At 38.0% G+C, this 16359-nt stretch overlaps 1 protein-coding gene across 1 annotated transcript; it reads right to left on the reverse strand.

Annotated features, from left to right (window-relative positions):
- Positions 1 to 3274: 3274 nt before the first annotated feature.
- Positions 3275 to 15660, reverse strand: LOC131880994 (protein ABHD11-like). Its single transcript, XM_059227739.1, has 4 exons — positions 15102 to 15660; positions 9801 to 9978; positions 7094 to 7281; positions 3275 to 3658 (listed from the first exon to the last, which is right to left on the reverse strand). The coding sequence occupies exons 1-4, from the start codon at positions 15528 to 15530 to the stop codon at positions 3290 to 3292; spliced, it is 1164 nt and encodes a 387-aa protein (XP_059083722.1). The 5' UTR covers positions 15531 to 15660; the 3' UTR covers positions 3275 to 3289.
- Between the last annotated feature and the right edge of the window lie 699 nt (positions 15661 to 16359).

Raw genomic sequence — 16359 nt, forward strand, 5'->3', positions numbered from 1 at the left:
GTTTTAGCCAGTTCTTTAATGAAATAAAAAAATATTTACGAAAAAACCGAAATTTTACATAAGTATTGTTTTAATTTCAATTCGTTCCATTCTGATAATAATGTGTTTAAACACATTGGGGTGTTTGTATTCAATACATTAACACGGTATTCTAATGAATAGAATGTGTGTGCCCTAACATCTGAATTCGTTCCACTCGGCATTACTGGTCTTGTTAAGGTTACAATCAGAAGGTTCAGACCAATCTCAATGTCAAGACTTTTACATGTTCTTTAAAAATATGTTGCCCGTGCAAGCATATCATTCATGCTCGTGCTATGTTTAAATCGTTCGTTAATCTTTAGTTTAGTTCAATATCAATATCTAATGCCATGGAAAATTTTCACAAGCTCAAATGACTTGATGCATTTTTTACAAAGGTAATGTTATATGGATAACCACCCACCATACTAATTATTTCGATAATGTACGCGTATGGTCAATCTTTCGTTTTCATTCTCAACTGAGAGCTCCTAGAGAAGCTTGGAAAGACATGACAAATCTGCAGCCAGAAATAGTCCCAAACATGGAAGACAACATTCCTCAGCACATTGAGAAGACATTTCCATTTGATTCTGTTTAAGTAATCTTTGTCGCTTTACTGACCTTGTAAATATGATTCAAAAACCAGTGAACTTCAATGGAACGAACTTCAGTGTCAGGGGTAAGGTTGTCAGATTGAAAAATTTTAACTAGATTTCTAAAGGTAAAAAGGATCTATGGTGGAAGTACATGATACATATGGCACAAGGGTTTTGCACTTTCATCCCACATGTGCAACATTAATCTGATTGGCAAACCCCTCATACGTGCAAAATTGATTTGTGATAGGGTTACTCATTTGATTCAACAAGCAATTTCTACTCTTTTGAAGTAGCTCAAGTTCTAATGTACTTCACAAACATGATTCAGTAATCCTGTATGTGTTAGGTAAATAACTCTCCAAAAATAATATCAAACAATAGCGTGTGAATAATCAACCAAGACAAAGAAACATTTTTCTTTAGCGATTAACGTACTTCCTACACTTATTTCGTGTTCACAGGCCTTATCACTTTTATTACTCTTTTCAGTTTCAAATAACGTTTTGCCCGCATTTGGCCAAGAGAATCAAGAGAGAAATTTGATTACAATTCGATTCCCAAAAAAAATTTCGAAATGAGTTGCTAAAAACAAGGCAATAAATGTGATTTGTTCTGCCAATGTCCGATTTTTTGACATGTTACGTATGTTATGAACAAAAAAAGCATGTTTTTTATTATTCTATCGCTCTTTCTACGTGTACATTTGTAAGATTCAAAAGAAATTGAAATAAAACTAGAATAACAGAGGTTTCATGGGAATAATTCAACTTGTCTCAAGCAAGATTTCACGAAATGTCAGTGTCCCTTGCCAAACAGCGTCAGTTGACCTGAAAACAAACTCATCCAGTACAGCTCTTGTTGAGCTTAAGCATTCTAGTTACTTGGGTTTCTGTGACAAAACCCCCATGTTGGACTATTTTATGCTTGGAGACTTCTTCTACACATGAAAAATCATTCAAAGTAATGCAAAAAGGTTTTGACAGGGCGGCCAATTTCGTCAGCCCACACTTTTTATTTTGTACTTATCTTGGAGATTACTTTTTTCTTGATTCCAAGAAACGGATGATCTCCAAGCTAGGAATAGCTTCTTTGAATACTCCATCCACTCCTAGATAATGGAAGTAAAGATATTGAGCAGGTCTCATCTATGAAAGATCTTAGGTGTAGTCCTCCAAATAATGGAAAGTTCGATGAGCATATCCAGCTGAAGGTGGGTAAAGGTTTTCAAATGTGTGGTTGGATATATCGCACGTTTAAGTCCAGAGATATTGTCACGATGCCAACTCTGTACAAGTCGATTGTTCAGCCGCATCTTGAATATGCCTCTCCCATTTGGGCTCCAATTAGTTCAGCAGGTTTGCAAAAGGTCGAACAAGTCCAAAGATGTTTCACTAGGAACATCACAGAAATGAGAGAGCTCTCTATATTGGGAGAGACTAAAAAAGTTGGGTCTGTACAGTGTTCAGAGAAGGTACGAAAGGTATCTGATATTGTACGTCTTCAAAAGTATCCATGAGCTTTGTCCCAACCCAGGATTTAGGGTCAATTCTAGTGACCGTCGAGGCTTAATGTGCATTTTGAGAGCACCTTCAAGCCCTCGAGAATCCAGGCTAGTTTGAACAATGAAGCCCACTTCTCTTCTTGCTCGGACTCCTTCATTTTTTAATTTGCTTACCTCTAATATTCTTAGGGAATACGTAGGCCTTGTTGATTCGATGGCATCTTGGACAAATTTGGACAAATTTTTAGATAGCATTCCAGATCAACCCTACATTCAAGGACTACCTCGGTCTGCCAACTCAAATTCGTCGGTAGACCAAATCTCATATAAAGATTGAAAGGCAATAAATTGACGAATCATAACCTTTCATTTTGAGAGTACTGGGGCTTGCATTCCTTGTAGCGGTTAGAAAAGCCCGTGAAAAAACAAACCAAAAAAGATTTAACAAACAAAAACAACGCACAATTACAACTCCGACTCGAATCACATCTTCATGGTTACCCACTTCAAATTTCAGATTCATCGAACAACTGGAGCAAAGGTTTTGCCCTTTCAAATTTCAATACAAAATTGTACATGAAATAAACGGACATACTTGTGGCTAAAAACAGAACCAGTTTTTGTTATGTCGCAACAACTCAGACGCCTTAAAAAGTCAATTTGGGACATTGAAGGAGCAGTTGCTTGATGATATCAGCACAAATTTAGGGAGGTCACTGGGGCACTTTTCAAAACAGAAAAGGTGCTAAAAAACCAAGATACAAAGCGCTATATTAGAAAAAACTTTTCCACGATTTCAAAGTCTGTTGTAAAAATAGGAAAAATAAGTCCAAAAATGGCTTGTTTTAATTTAAGTATCAAATTACATTCTTAAAATACATTTTAATAATACTATTACAAGTTTTTTTTTGAGTCTTTTACAGAGTAAAACTGTAACTATCTGTAAAAATGCAATCGTACATGAAACATTCCTTTCATGGATAAAAGATATCGAAAAAACGGACACTTCAACTTCAGAGTGATTTACGATTTTATCAGTCTGAATTACCTTAAGGGGCCACAATGAAAAATATGCGGGACGTGTGACTGAATGAATTAATGTAGTTTGCAGAACTAGATTTCATTTCTTTGTTGCCAACAAAAAAAACCATTAAAATAATGCCGTTTATTTTCCTTCCAAAAATGGAACAACCGTTTTAAGGAACTGCACGTGTTTGTCGGTTTGAACCCAATGCCCACAATTGGGGATCCACGCAAATCTAGCGTTGGGAAAGAGGTCTCGAATGCGATCCTCGTCCTCTTTTTTGATGAATTGAGACCGATCTCCCGCGATGAAAAGGACTTTCCCTGGGAAGCTGACATTCTTGAATTTCGGAAATGATGTTGTCATGTCGGGATTGCCCAGGAATGACGAAAAATTGATTCGCCACAACGGAGTATTTGCATTGGGCATCTGTCCTGTTGCCGGATCGCAAAGCAGGTTGCTTAAGAAGAAACTCCGATCTCGGGTGTCGGGAAGGATGTCTTGAATGGCCTGTAATTACAGAGAGTCGATTTTATTGAGACGATTTAGGAACATAAACCACCTACATTTGGTAAGGTAATCAAATATAAATATTTTCTTTTTTTCCCTATTCCAACGCATTGCTCAGCAAGATATACCCCTGGAGAAATAAAAGGACAACAAACAGCTGACGCCATTCCATGGATCAAAAATATAGACAACATGCTCAGCCAACGTCCATCGTGCTTATGTCTAATTTGTCATTTATTTCAATTTGTTAGCTTGTTGAAGCAAACACTATTCTGATATTATGCCAAGATATTAGTACGGAGACAGAAATGCACCAAAAATGACATTTTTTGAGTTTTGTAACTCGTCTTCACACAATTGAAAATTCGAATGGATCACATAAACAAGAGAAAGTTACATGAGTCACATTTTTGCCAACTTCTTCACTAAAAGTGGGAATGAGATCAGCTACACTTAAAGATGAATATTTATTTTTTTCATTTATGTTCGTAAGGTATCTGATTACCAATAATTTAGATTTGGCAGATCTGGCTAACCCTTAAATCCATTAATAAAGGTTACCACACGACAATGAGATTTTAATCCACACTATCTGCAGGGAATATTCTCGTCTGGATCGTGTTACCTTTAAAACTGACTCCAGGTCCCAAAATAACTGCTTATACAGCCATGACACAGTGGGCATCTATTACCATTTTGTGTTTATGAGTCTTAAACTAAAGAGACTTTATCTCAGATCGAACCAATGTTGCCTTTCGTGCTTCTCCACTTTAAGCAACGATATTTTATGACGCAACGAAAGTGCTGAAAGAAACTTCACGAGCTCTTTGGAACCCCCGAAAATCGACAAGCATCTCAATCCTCAACTTTCTTTACTGAATGATTTTCCTTTCATAAACCGATTTCTTCTTCAACGGACAAGTCTCACGATGAAGTACGCAGTCATCCCCTTTTCATTATTCTTCGAAACTGTTTTCATAAGATATTTACCCTTCCACTTCTTAAATTTACCATAAACCTTGCGTACCTTACGCACAGAGCTCTACTTCCGAAGTCCGTAGATTTGTTCACATCATTTTCATTCCTTTGCCAGACTTTCATAGAACAAACCGAAAAAGGCGCCCATTTACAGGCCATTCTTGTAGCTAACTCATTAAGATGATAAACCGTCTCTCCAGTAAACAAAAACACAAAGGAATAACAACTTTTTGGGGCTCAAGGGAATAACTGGTCCTGGCCTCCAGGAAAGAGATCAAATGAAACGGAGAGCCGAGCATTTCCCAGGGATGAGAAGCGTCCCTGGCCAATCTCTGATAAGGGTTTGTGACTACATATCTTATTTGCAGACTTTAACGGTGGAACCAAAAATTGCGCGTTAGTTGAGCTAACTTGGGGGCAGCGAAATTGAAAGGAAGCGAAACGAAATGAAAAGGACCAAAAATATGATCTGGAGTGATATCCGGCCAACCAAGTAATTGCTTCATTCCTCGAAAGGATCACAGGAATCAGAGGGCCTATTATGCCGAAATCAAATTACTGTGAGGGATCCAGTCTTTTTTACAGCAGCTGTAAGTATCTGCGAGAAGCGAAAAATAATTGGGTAATCGACAATTAGAATACGCTTATACTTTGGAGCAAGTAGCGACATCACAAAATAGACAAAGCCTACAGGGTGGTCCAATTAATACGATACACCATCAAATTTATTTTTAACATTTTGGTTATTCTTTTACTTTCATTTCCTACGCATGATTAAGACATCAAAATTGATAATGAATAATAAGGTGCTATTATTAAAAAAAAAACTGTGACAATGTCCAATGAAAACTTGACATAAAAAAACACATCGGAATGCAGGCATGTTGTTTATTGTCGTGGGTTGCTCTCAAAGGCAACTTTTAGAGTGTGAAACGGAGAATCAGTAAGGAAAGTGTCTGATTTGCTCAAATTTTGTCATCCTCGCCAATAGACTAAACCTTTGAAAATATTTTGTGATTTCGATCGTCATCAGGCAGTGGGACTTAATTATGGAGTTAAATAGTATTCTTAGAATTTCACTAATAGATGGTGCCCCCTAATTATGATTTTGCTTCGACTTGGTACCTTGAAATTTGGCCCTATTTATAATATAATTTCAAGTCAACTGAAGCCTGACTATGATTTAGGGAAGTTTTAGATTGCTCTGTGTTTTTTCACGTACTTGTTGAAATGATGAAAATCCAATCCTCATACCAGATTACAGCAGACATAATATCCCATGCAAATAATCAATGGCGTATGGGATAATGCACATGAAGGATGGCCACACTAAATTCATATTTGCATTACATGTAATACATATAACTTGTATGAACGAGAACAAACAACCTTCAATCCACCAAAAGTGTCTCATCTTAAGCGAACCACCCTGCTCAACATTTCCTTTCAATTCTCTTTTTTCCGAGAAGAAACCGGAATCATTTATTTGAAAGAGAGGCTTATCGAAAAAAACATAAGCGGGCAAAGCTTCCTGATTATTATAAAGGCATTAACTAACAAATAGTACCATTTCTGATCTCATCAACGACACGCGTTACTGATAGTCAACCTGATTTTTTAAATTCTTTTCGCATGGAAGTGGGTTTCTTCAAAGAAAGTTGAGAACCCCCGAACAAAAATCTGCAGGCAAAAACTTCCTAACTGAACCTAAATTCTTGACAAACAAGGAATTTCAGCAACCAGCACTTTCTGCGTTTGATTTCACCTCCTATTAAACTTGGTTCGTCAGAAAGACATCTGCAGTCGCAATTCGAGACCAAAACCAAGCTTAAAAATCAGGGCTTTGTAAGCAATTCTCTGAAATGAAGAAACCATGCTGCTGAGCAACTAAATTGGTGACGAGAATAAAAAAGAAACCAACGAACTGACCAACAACAATGTCACCTGGGAATTTCGTCTTTAATGACGGAGATGGAGAAAAACATGACCTAATGCAGGGATAACCTGAACTCCTTTCAGAGGTTCTTGGCTAATGAATAATTGATTTTATGGTAGGTCACCTCTTTCATGTGGTAATATCAAAAGAAGACCTCAACATAACTGTCAGTTCAATAACAAATGTGTACTCAATGAGCAACCCAATTTCGCTATTCCTACCCTTTTACATGCCGTATTTGAAGAATTCATATAGTGCATGTACATATGCTGGTTTGTTCCCGTAAGGAATTAACTATCTTTCCACTTTTTGGAAAGCCAGTTTCATAGATCCAAATTCAAAGAAAGGTACCGAATGTATGTTTCAAATGCATTTGAATCGGAATTACCGAGACCAATTTCAGGATCGTGGAAAGGAACGCAAGTGGAACCAATTTGATAGCGTGGACGAACTTTCCCATCAAATCAAATTGGATCAGAATGTGCAGAGATCTTGTCGTTTTGAAAGGCTATAAATCTCACCTTATCAGCCAAGGAGCTCCTCTCGATCCCATGGACGGACCGGAGTTCGTGTTCCAAATTTTGAAGGTGAGCGCAAGCTTGCCTCAGGGTTCGCCAACGATTGATGCTAATCTCAGAATCAAAGGGCGTGGCATCCACACAAACGAGCTTGTCGATTAATTGTGGCTGGGTCAGTGCCAAAATCATGCCTGAAAGTACATCAAAGTGGTAAGGCTTCATTAATATCTTCAGTGGACTTGATTTAAGAAATCTCTAAGCTTCAGATAATGCGATGGCTTCCACTAATATCAAAAGACCCATTCGGCAAAAATGGAGTTTTCATCGGCAGGCTCGAAACGACTTTTAACCGATGTCACGACGCTTCCGCTTTCCTGTTATCGACGACCTGTGGTCCAGAATGGGTTTGGTATTGGTCTTGCATGCCAAGTTCCTTACAAGTTTTGTGAGTTGTATTCCTCAGACTGTTTTGATTTCACCCGGCATTACAGGACCGTTTTTTCATCCTCGAAAATGCTAATTAAATGCTTCCAAATGAAGTCTGTGAAAGTCTTGATTGAAAGTCCATGTTCAGTTCAGGGTATAATATTCAAAATGCAAAAGCGTTTCGGAAATGCGGCGCATAAAATTATCTTGCGAATAATGGTGAGGGGGAATCATTATTTTGTCTTGCCCTTGCTTGAGAATGCTAAGTACTTTGTTAATAGACAATCCATAACGGGAAATTGGACTCGGCCCAATTCGGATATGTTATAATGACAAGTGATTGAATATAATTGCCTTATATCTTCCAATTATCCTTAAAAGACAAATTGAAAAGTTATGATACAAGACCATCAGCTCTTGGAACAAATTGGACCGAGCACAATTGGTTAAAAAGCTTAGGCTCAACATCGATTGTGAGGTATTGTAATATGAATGTCTCCAAACCATTTGGCATGGAAAAAATTACGGAGAAATATGCCTCTCTATTAGACTTAAGAAGCACGTGACCTCTCAAAATTGATTTCTTTAATAGTCAATAGTGACTTCGAAAAAAATGACTTTTAGAGGGAAACTATTTAATTGAAAAAGGCCAAAATATTTTTTTTTAAGTACTTTGGAATCAATGTTTAAAATATTGATCTTTTTTCTTCTCTTTTGGAAAGATGTCTAACCGGTGTTAAAGTGAAAAATGCATTAAAAGTGGGTTTTACAAAATGTATCATTTTTTTGCACTTCGTATATCGATGCAGAACACACAAGGTATTAATTGCTTCACTGACTTCCAAATTTGTTGTCTGAAACTAAATTGAATTCCCAAAAGTTCTGATTTCAAGTTTTTAAAGTGTCCTCTTCCTCCTCCTCCTCCTCCTCGTCCCCAGGATCAAAAGTTGAAACACTATAACCCCACTAGACTATTCCATATTTCTGCGGCAACTTATTAATATGTAAAAAAGGTTACACCCAGAAAAACATTCCATTTTACGACTTCACCATTTAAATCCCTTTCCCCAATGAAAGGTTTTCCTATTTCGCATTTCCATTTACTTTGCAAACATCTAGCTAAGCAACCTCAGACAAGAAAGGAATAAAGGAATTACTACGGCAATAAGCACAATCGACAGGTTAGCTATTTTAAAGTTGTGGAAGGAGTTAAGATAAAGCAGAGAGACTTTTAACTAGAGGAGTGGACATGAGCGGAGCTAGGCCTATTTTAACTTTTGTCAATGCTCTTAGACGGATGCATAAATGGAAACAGGCAGGAACGTGCTGTCAATTGAGGTCAAACTACACACCTTTTATTATATTCATATTTACCTACACTCGCCAAAATAATGAGCGAGTGGTCATTCTGGATAACGTCTGAGCCTTAACTCAGAGATACTAACGTCGGAAAAAAAATCACCTCTGGCTCGGCCTTGAATGTAGGGTTGATCAGGATCTTTAATCAAATAATTGTCCAAATCTAATTTAAAGGAGGCTAAGTGGATCAACACTTATATTTACTCCCTACGTATATTTGAGGGGAGCAAATTGAACATTGGAGGAGCCCAAACTCGGGAAAAAGATTTCAAAGCCAAACTGAACCGAAATTTTGTGTCGCGTTGTATGTTATTATTGCACGATATCACAAGCATGTGCGCTGATTCTTCAACTCTTCAAAAGAGGGAATAATGAAATTTGCTTTCGAAGATCACTCGATAGAGAAGGGGAAGCGGAGTTTGCCCGCATCTCGCTCCTTTGATTGGGTTAAAAACTAATTGCAGTGAGAATGCGGGTAATCAGAGATGTTCTCAATAAGATTTTAAAAAAATACCAGGTGCTTTTTTAAAGATTAATCAATCAATCAATCAGCATTGTCATGCAAAACTTTTTTGTGAGGAAAAGACCTTTGTTCAAGTTTAGAACTCTTTCAATATTCAATTCCTGAATTCAAAATGTACAAAACTTGATATTTGTAAGATCTAAAACTTTTCCTTTCCCCCACATCTCTGGCCTTAATCCATCAATCTTTCGTAGGCCTGGCAGCGACTCCTTCAAATTGTCGGCAAATGCTCGTGTAGAATCACTGCAACCCACATTGAAGAATCTATGCATCTAAAACATCCACCATTTAGCCAAGAGAAGATGTGCTTCCAAAATTCGAAATGAAAATCATGGTCAAAACGAAGGCGTTCTTGTACGTCATCACTCAATCAAATCAGAGGGATATTTGATATTTGCTTACCAATTCGTCCACCCATGGTTTGTCCCATAAAGGAGACTTTGTCCAGTTGAAGGTGGTCCAAAAGAAGCCTGAGATCTTTGGCCATGAGGTTGTACGACATTGAAGGCTCTCGCGGACTTTCACCATGATTACGGGCATCCACCGTCACGACTTTTCGCCGAGTCAAGTGATTGATTTCCTAGATTAGAAAAAAGAGAGGATTTGGTTAAGTATTTTTATTTTAAAATCTACCTTCTTGAATGCTTTCAAAATACAAGACGGACCACTCACTTGATTTGGATTCTGCTCCAAACTCCGGATCTTGAGATCGGTCTTGACTTTGGGACACCTTTCAAAAGTAAGATACAATCTCTATGTTCAAACCCATTGTGCCAGAAATTTACCATTCACTTTTAAGAGGTCATGTCCAGAGTATAGGTCTATGATGTCGTTACTTTTTTGTTTAATTTGATTTTATTGTTTTCCAAATTAAGGCAAAACATGGTATGCTCCGAGATGGTTACAACTTGCAAAATTTTGTCTTCAATAAAACCTTCACCACATTTCTCCAATCTTCTTAATGATTTTTTCCACACTCAACCTTTTTATTCACAGGAAGTCAATCCTTCTTCTACAACCTTAGCAAATGTACTCCAAGACATACCATTCTTAGAATGAATTGCTCAGAAGAATAGAACGTAATTTATGCACATTGTAAATTTTGACCTCCATTATCTACGAGTGGAGTGTTCAAAGGCGTCGACCCAAAGGTCCGTGAATGGAATTTCATTCAATCGAACTAAATAGATGTTCTCGATTTTCACTTCTGACAAAGAGGAATACCCTTACATTACTTTTGAAACCAAGTGATATGAAAGTAATCATTTCTGTCTTTAGCGGGAAAATTTGAATAGGAATGCATTCCTGTACATACAGAGAATGTTTCCGACCATGGGTTCTTGGATCCATGGTTCGTAGTTACGCGTACTGTGTGTGGAACCACGTTGATACGAACGATTTCTTCTAGAGCCAACTTCATTCAGAGACACTTGCATGTATTCACTTGACTGCCTTGTGGGCCTTGCAATTTGACAGATGCTTGTGAAGGCATTCCTTTGTTACATGGAACATCATATGAACGTATGTTTACGCGAATCCATTCGCATTTCCAATCCATCCATTTTCGACTATCGTCTCCGACACGTCCAATTGCTCGCGGATTTGAAGCTTCAAATCAGCATTCGATTTCAATGTCGTTGCAGTTCTGCCTCTAATAAACTTTTCTACCGTTTTTAAAAGGCAAGAACGGGCAAGGCACGGAATCGGTAAATCAGTCTTTTGGTTTAGTCAAATTTGGCCGCTTTTGCCGCTGAAACTACCATCAATTAAAAGAAAGCAAGAGAAACGTGATAACAGGGTTAACAAGTGGTTAAAATACCCATTATAGTTTTAACGGAAATACCCAAACACATCTGGGCATTTTTCTAGCTCACAAAAACATAAGGACCGACTTTGTTCCTACATAAGCCTATATAAAACACTTACATGCCTAAAAACAATACAAAAATCAAAATGAAATAAAAACCCTAATTAATTAAACTTGGGAACACACTTGCTTAGAAATTATGATCGGATCTAATTTTTTTCTTCTTTATTAATTGCAATGTCTTGCATCAAATTGGTTCGTTATTACAAAAGTATGTCAAATGATGAAAATGTAGGTTTTCGTCACAACCTTTACAAATGCGTTTTTCGGTGGGGATGAAATGATATTCCTTTTTCGTACGTAAGGAAAAGTGGTCAAAGACTAAAACCTCTCTAAAATTTCGTCCTCTAAATTCTGGGTTCGTCGAAATGCTAAAAAGCAACCGGTATCTCCAAAAATAGGATGGGATCAGTGGGATGAAGTTGGAAACTGAGGGTTCAGATATCTTGTTAAATAGTGTAAAACGGATTCCTGCAAACACCATGCCAACCTTTAATGTTGACATTTGCTTTAAAATCATAACTTTGAGCATGTCTCCTGAGCTCCCCAAGCATAGATTTGGGCTCAAAGTTGGCCAAGTTCATCTACTTAACCAGAGGCAAGTTTTTTTAAACACTCGTACCTCCGAGTTCAGGCTCGGACGTTACTCAGAATGAGCATCTACTGAGCACTTAGACGAGTGCATTTCAATACCGTTTAACGTGCACTCCTTAACTCGGAGGTACAAGCGTTTAAAAAATTGGCCTCAGTGTTCATTTGGAATAAAATGAACGGTTAGGAGATACGAAATTTTTGCTTCCGTTGGCAGTCCACATCTCTAGAAGTCCGTGCCAATACCTACTAAGGAAGATATCTGTGTCTTATATTGTTAAATGTCAAGTAGCACCCTTTAAAGCAGAAAGCAACTAAGACAATATGGCTTACTTGGTAAAGGTCTTTTAGTCCCAGAATGCCACGGGAACATCCGAAATGCTTTTGTTGACATTCTGCATGCCAATTTTGGGAAGTGGTGTTATTTGGTAAAGGAATAAATGTACACAAAAAGAAAAAGCGCAAGAGCTAGCCACCAATCACTTGGTGAAAAAGAAACTTTTCAAGACTTCTGGTTTAAAGGATTCGGAAAAAACACCGTAATTTCTTAATTTTATTTTGTCATCGCTTCAAAATAATGCCAAAAGTTAGATTTTATGCAGTCTAATTCCATGCTTTTTGTGGCAATTAAACGGGCTCATCTTTGAGTTCGTTATTTGTTGCTCGTTAATCGAACCATTTCCGGGTTTCAAAACACTTTTTGTGATTACTGGGCCATCAAAAATATTTTTTCCCCGCCCGGCCTGGTTAGGACAAAGGGAACAAAGGCAAGAAACAGACACAGAAAAGTATTGAGTGGAGTGTGGATATCACTGGTTATTGAATGACGTAAATTGAATGAAGAATGATGATGCTATCTTCATTGGGTCAACAACACCTTTCTTTTCAGTGTATAAACCAACAGCAGAAAAGCAACTTCGAATGCCTGAAGGACAATGCGTGAACATGTATTTTAATCCGGTTTTGGCCCTTCGTGCATTGAGTCAGAATTTTGAGCAGTTTCTGGGGAATTTTAAGTTATTTATGAAACGCATTCAGTTCTCAGTAGAAGTTGACTTTTGAAGAGCACATGACATCTCTTGAATTTTTTTTGAGACTGCATGCAGACATATTACGAATTTAAATCGGTATGAAAGGAACTGAAGCGAACATGGACGCATAAGTCGGACAAAAAGGAATCGTTTGGATAGGAGAATCTATGGTTCAAGGGAAAAGCCTTCCTTCACTTCTTAGAATAGTTCTAAAGAAATTAGATTGTAAGCCTTCCATAACCCTCATTTTTTCAATGGTTTATCACGTATAAGCAGCCATCACATTTTGTAATCAATCAATGGTTCGTTGTCTTGGTTGTCAAAGTAAAAAAATTTTGACATTACTTAGCAATAACTTGGAAGAAAATGTTATTCCTGTTGTGCAGTGAAAACCTGCGTTTTAGTCGAATAATCTGGAACTAACAACGTGATGAAAATGGTTGGTAAAGTATACCTTGGAGAATGGCTAAAGAACTCAAATCTAAAATTTTGATGGAAGAAAGGGCTTTTTCTTTGAAGTTCTTCCGTACCCGATCTTTTTTGAGGTTAGATGGTATGTCAGTCTAAAACCATGAACCTCGTCGGCCGAAAGACCTCAACGTTGAAGGTTAAGTAGGCCTTGAATCCCAAAGTAGTGCCTTCATAGATTTTCAGAGGGATTGGTTGGCCCTTTAGTAAGATTTCACTTATGCACATTTCTACGAAATGATCACGACCAAAAGGAGATCCTGGCTCCAATGAACTTTCCATGTTTCGAGATGTTAATCATTCAATTTCAGTCAAAAATCACCTCTTTCGCAGTCTTCGCCCATTCTTATGGTACCCTAAAAATTTTTTCACTTCAATAGCTTTTCAGGAATTTTTACAAAATTCTACTTCATACGCCCAGTTATCCATTTCTTATCGGACATCTTTGTGCCTCTCTAAATCAGATGAACTACATTTACGATTCCGACACGCCTAAAGGCGTAACTTGTTAAAAAAATACTTGTTTGTTCAGACAAAAAGTGCCTTTAGTGGGGAAACCCTAGCGTCTCCGTATTCAATCGCATCAAAAGAAGTGCTCTGAACCGTTCAACCGAGCCGTCATTCCGAAAAGTAGATTTGGCACAATACTAGACGCAACAACTTTATTGTAAGTCCAATGGGGTCATGGAATGGTTCAGCTAGCTTTTTGTGATGGATATTTCAGCATTAGCTCTATGACAAACAATGATTTCATAGGATGATGGGTATTTTTCAGTATAGCACAAACACTTACCAGACCAATGTGGCCGTTATTATATATCTAAAGCCAATCCTAGTATAGTATATATATTCTAGATATATAGTCTTAGTGAATACCCGATGATATGTCATTCACATGGGTTTTAGTGGGAAATGTGCCGTCAAAAGGGTGCCGTCTTGATCTCTGTAGAAACTCCATGGTTGTCCTTAGATGGTCAAGCAAAAATCATACGTGTAGGACATAGCAAAGTGATTGATAGAGCGAGTTGAAGAAAAATTGAGCCCAACTCAAACGAAGATTGGGAAGCTCACGCACGGTCCAATGTCACGCTAGCACTCGAAACATCATCTCCCATCGTGGTAGAGGTGCTTTTCCAATGAGAGAAGGCCCTGTTCACAATTGATTCATGAGTTTCAATGTTTGAAACACGATGAGAGACAGACATTACACTTGTGAAGAAGTTTGTGCAATGCATAATTGAACTTCCTTCAGTTACGCCAGTTTGGACTTCAGAAGTGGAAACACATAATGCCAAGTTAAGACATGTCACAAATTACTAACACTTGGCGCATAATTCACTTAAGAATTTAAACACAGTCGAGGAAAAATACTGAAATATTCGAGTTTTCGAATAACAATAACAAATAACTATCTCGCAAGCCTGTAGTTTTGAAATTGACAAGGGTGTACATGCCAGATGATTGAAAAATGTTACTTTTTAAAGGTACAGCAACTTAATATTTTGCCACTATACAGGTGATATACCTGATGAACTTCTCAGGTCAAATGCTTTTCGTTGCAAGCACCATATCACTAAATCCAGCCAGGAACTAACCGTGATATACAATTGGGTACCCTTATAAGTAGGTTGGGACCAGGCTCATGGATCATGAATAACTGAGTCCTTTGGGCTGGCTTTGACATGAATGGCCTCAGAGAAGCTCTCCGTTTGGCTTTGGATTATTGCCATTCATCTTGTGCCTTACCTTGGCAATATTCTTCCAATTGGTTTTGCTGCCCAAGAGACTGTGTTGAATGACCAAAGGCGATTTCGTCATGGGTTTGTCTTTCTTAGGACGGGATTCATAGGCCTTATAGGATAAATGCACGGCCTTGGATGAAGCATCCGGATTCGATTTGGTTTCCACTTTTCTATCATCGTGAAACGTTGATGAGGACACGCCTCTGAAGCTCAAAGACGGCGGATAGGACGAGCTCAACCCACTAGAACGGAATCCACTCACGGATGATGCACACTTGATCCATGGACATGGGAGCCGTCGGGACACCCACATGCTCCCTTGGATTTGATAATTTCCTGGGGTTATTCGGAATGTTGTCTCTAAATGCGTTGGTTTCGTTTGTTTTCCTATAACCAACCCTTCTTTGGGAACAGGACTGCCAATTGGATTCATGTCTCAGGCCAATTCCGAGGATAAACGTAATTCTCCACCGATTAGTTAGCGGTGCTCATTTTCAAATTTGTGGCAAAATGTTAAAAGGTTTAGATAGAGACTTTAAGGGTTATTAATATCGTGTTAGGTTAGGTTGGGTTAGGTTAGGTAAGGTTAGATTAGGTTTGATTAGGTCAGGTTAAGATTTAAAAAAAGTACCACCGCCAACTAATCGGTGGAGAATAACGTTTACCTAATTCCGAGCGGAGGAGGGAAATGCAGGATAGCACAAGAATCATGACCCCTCCAATCAAGAGTCCCGTCTGAGATGAAAAATCAATTCCAATACATTCAAGGCTTCAGGATTTTTTTTTCCCGGTTATCTTATAGTATAACGGACACAACTTTGAGCGCACTCTGATAGTTTGTCAAGGGAGGGTTGGGATGGTACAATGGACAAAATTTGATAGATGAGGCAACCACATTACAATCGGTTTGTTGTCAGATATGTATGAAAAGAAAGTTGAGAAAATTCGATTAAACAACTCTCGAAATAAATTCAGCTAAAACAATTAAAAATAGAAATGCTTTAGGGTAACTTCATTATCAAGTATGAAGTTCAAGCATTTCATAAGAATAGGGTACCCGCGCATAGTTTCGTGAGCGCATATTTTGAGATGCGGTTTTGTCCCAGTCTCACCTACTGAGGGTATGAGGTAGTTTCGTGAAGGCAAATTTTGAAATGCGACTGGGTAAAGTTTAGTACTGTCGCATTTCAAAATTTACGTTCACGAAACCATGACGGGGTACCATATTGGATCATAAGGTAAAAACTGTGTCATTTCTGAAT

The sequence above is a fragment of the Tigriopus californicus genome, chromosome 5 (genome assembly GCF_007210705.1).
Source record: "Tigriopus californicus strain San Diego chromosome 5, Tcal_SD_v2.1, whole genome shotgun sequence".
Taxonomy (NCBI): domain Eukaryota; kingdom Metazoa; phylum Arthropoda; class Copepoda; order Harpacticoida; family Harpacticidae; genus Tigriopus; species Tigriopus californicus.

Bases quoted from the DNA above. Each gene is read 5' to 3' on its own strand.
- LOC131880994 (XM_059227739.1), bottom strand. From the start codon at position 15,530: ATGAATCCAATTGGCAGTCCTGTTCCCAAAGAAGGGTTGGTTATAGGA. The intron at 7,282-9,800 runs GTAAGCAAATAT...ATGTACTTTCAG, and splicing joins AACCATGGGTGGACGAATTG to GCATGATTTTGGCACTGACC. The intron at 3,659-7,093 runs GTGAGATTTATA...CTGTAATTACAG, and splicing joins GGAGCTCCTTGGCTGATAAG to GCCATTCAAGACATCCTTCC.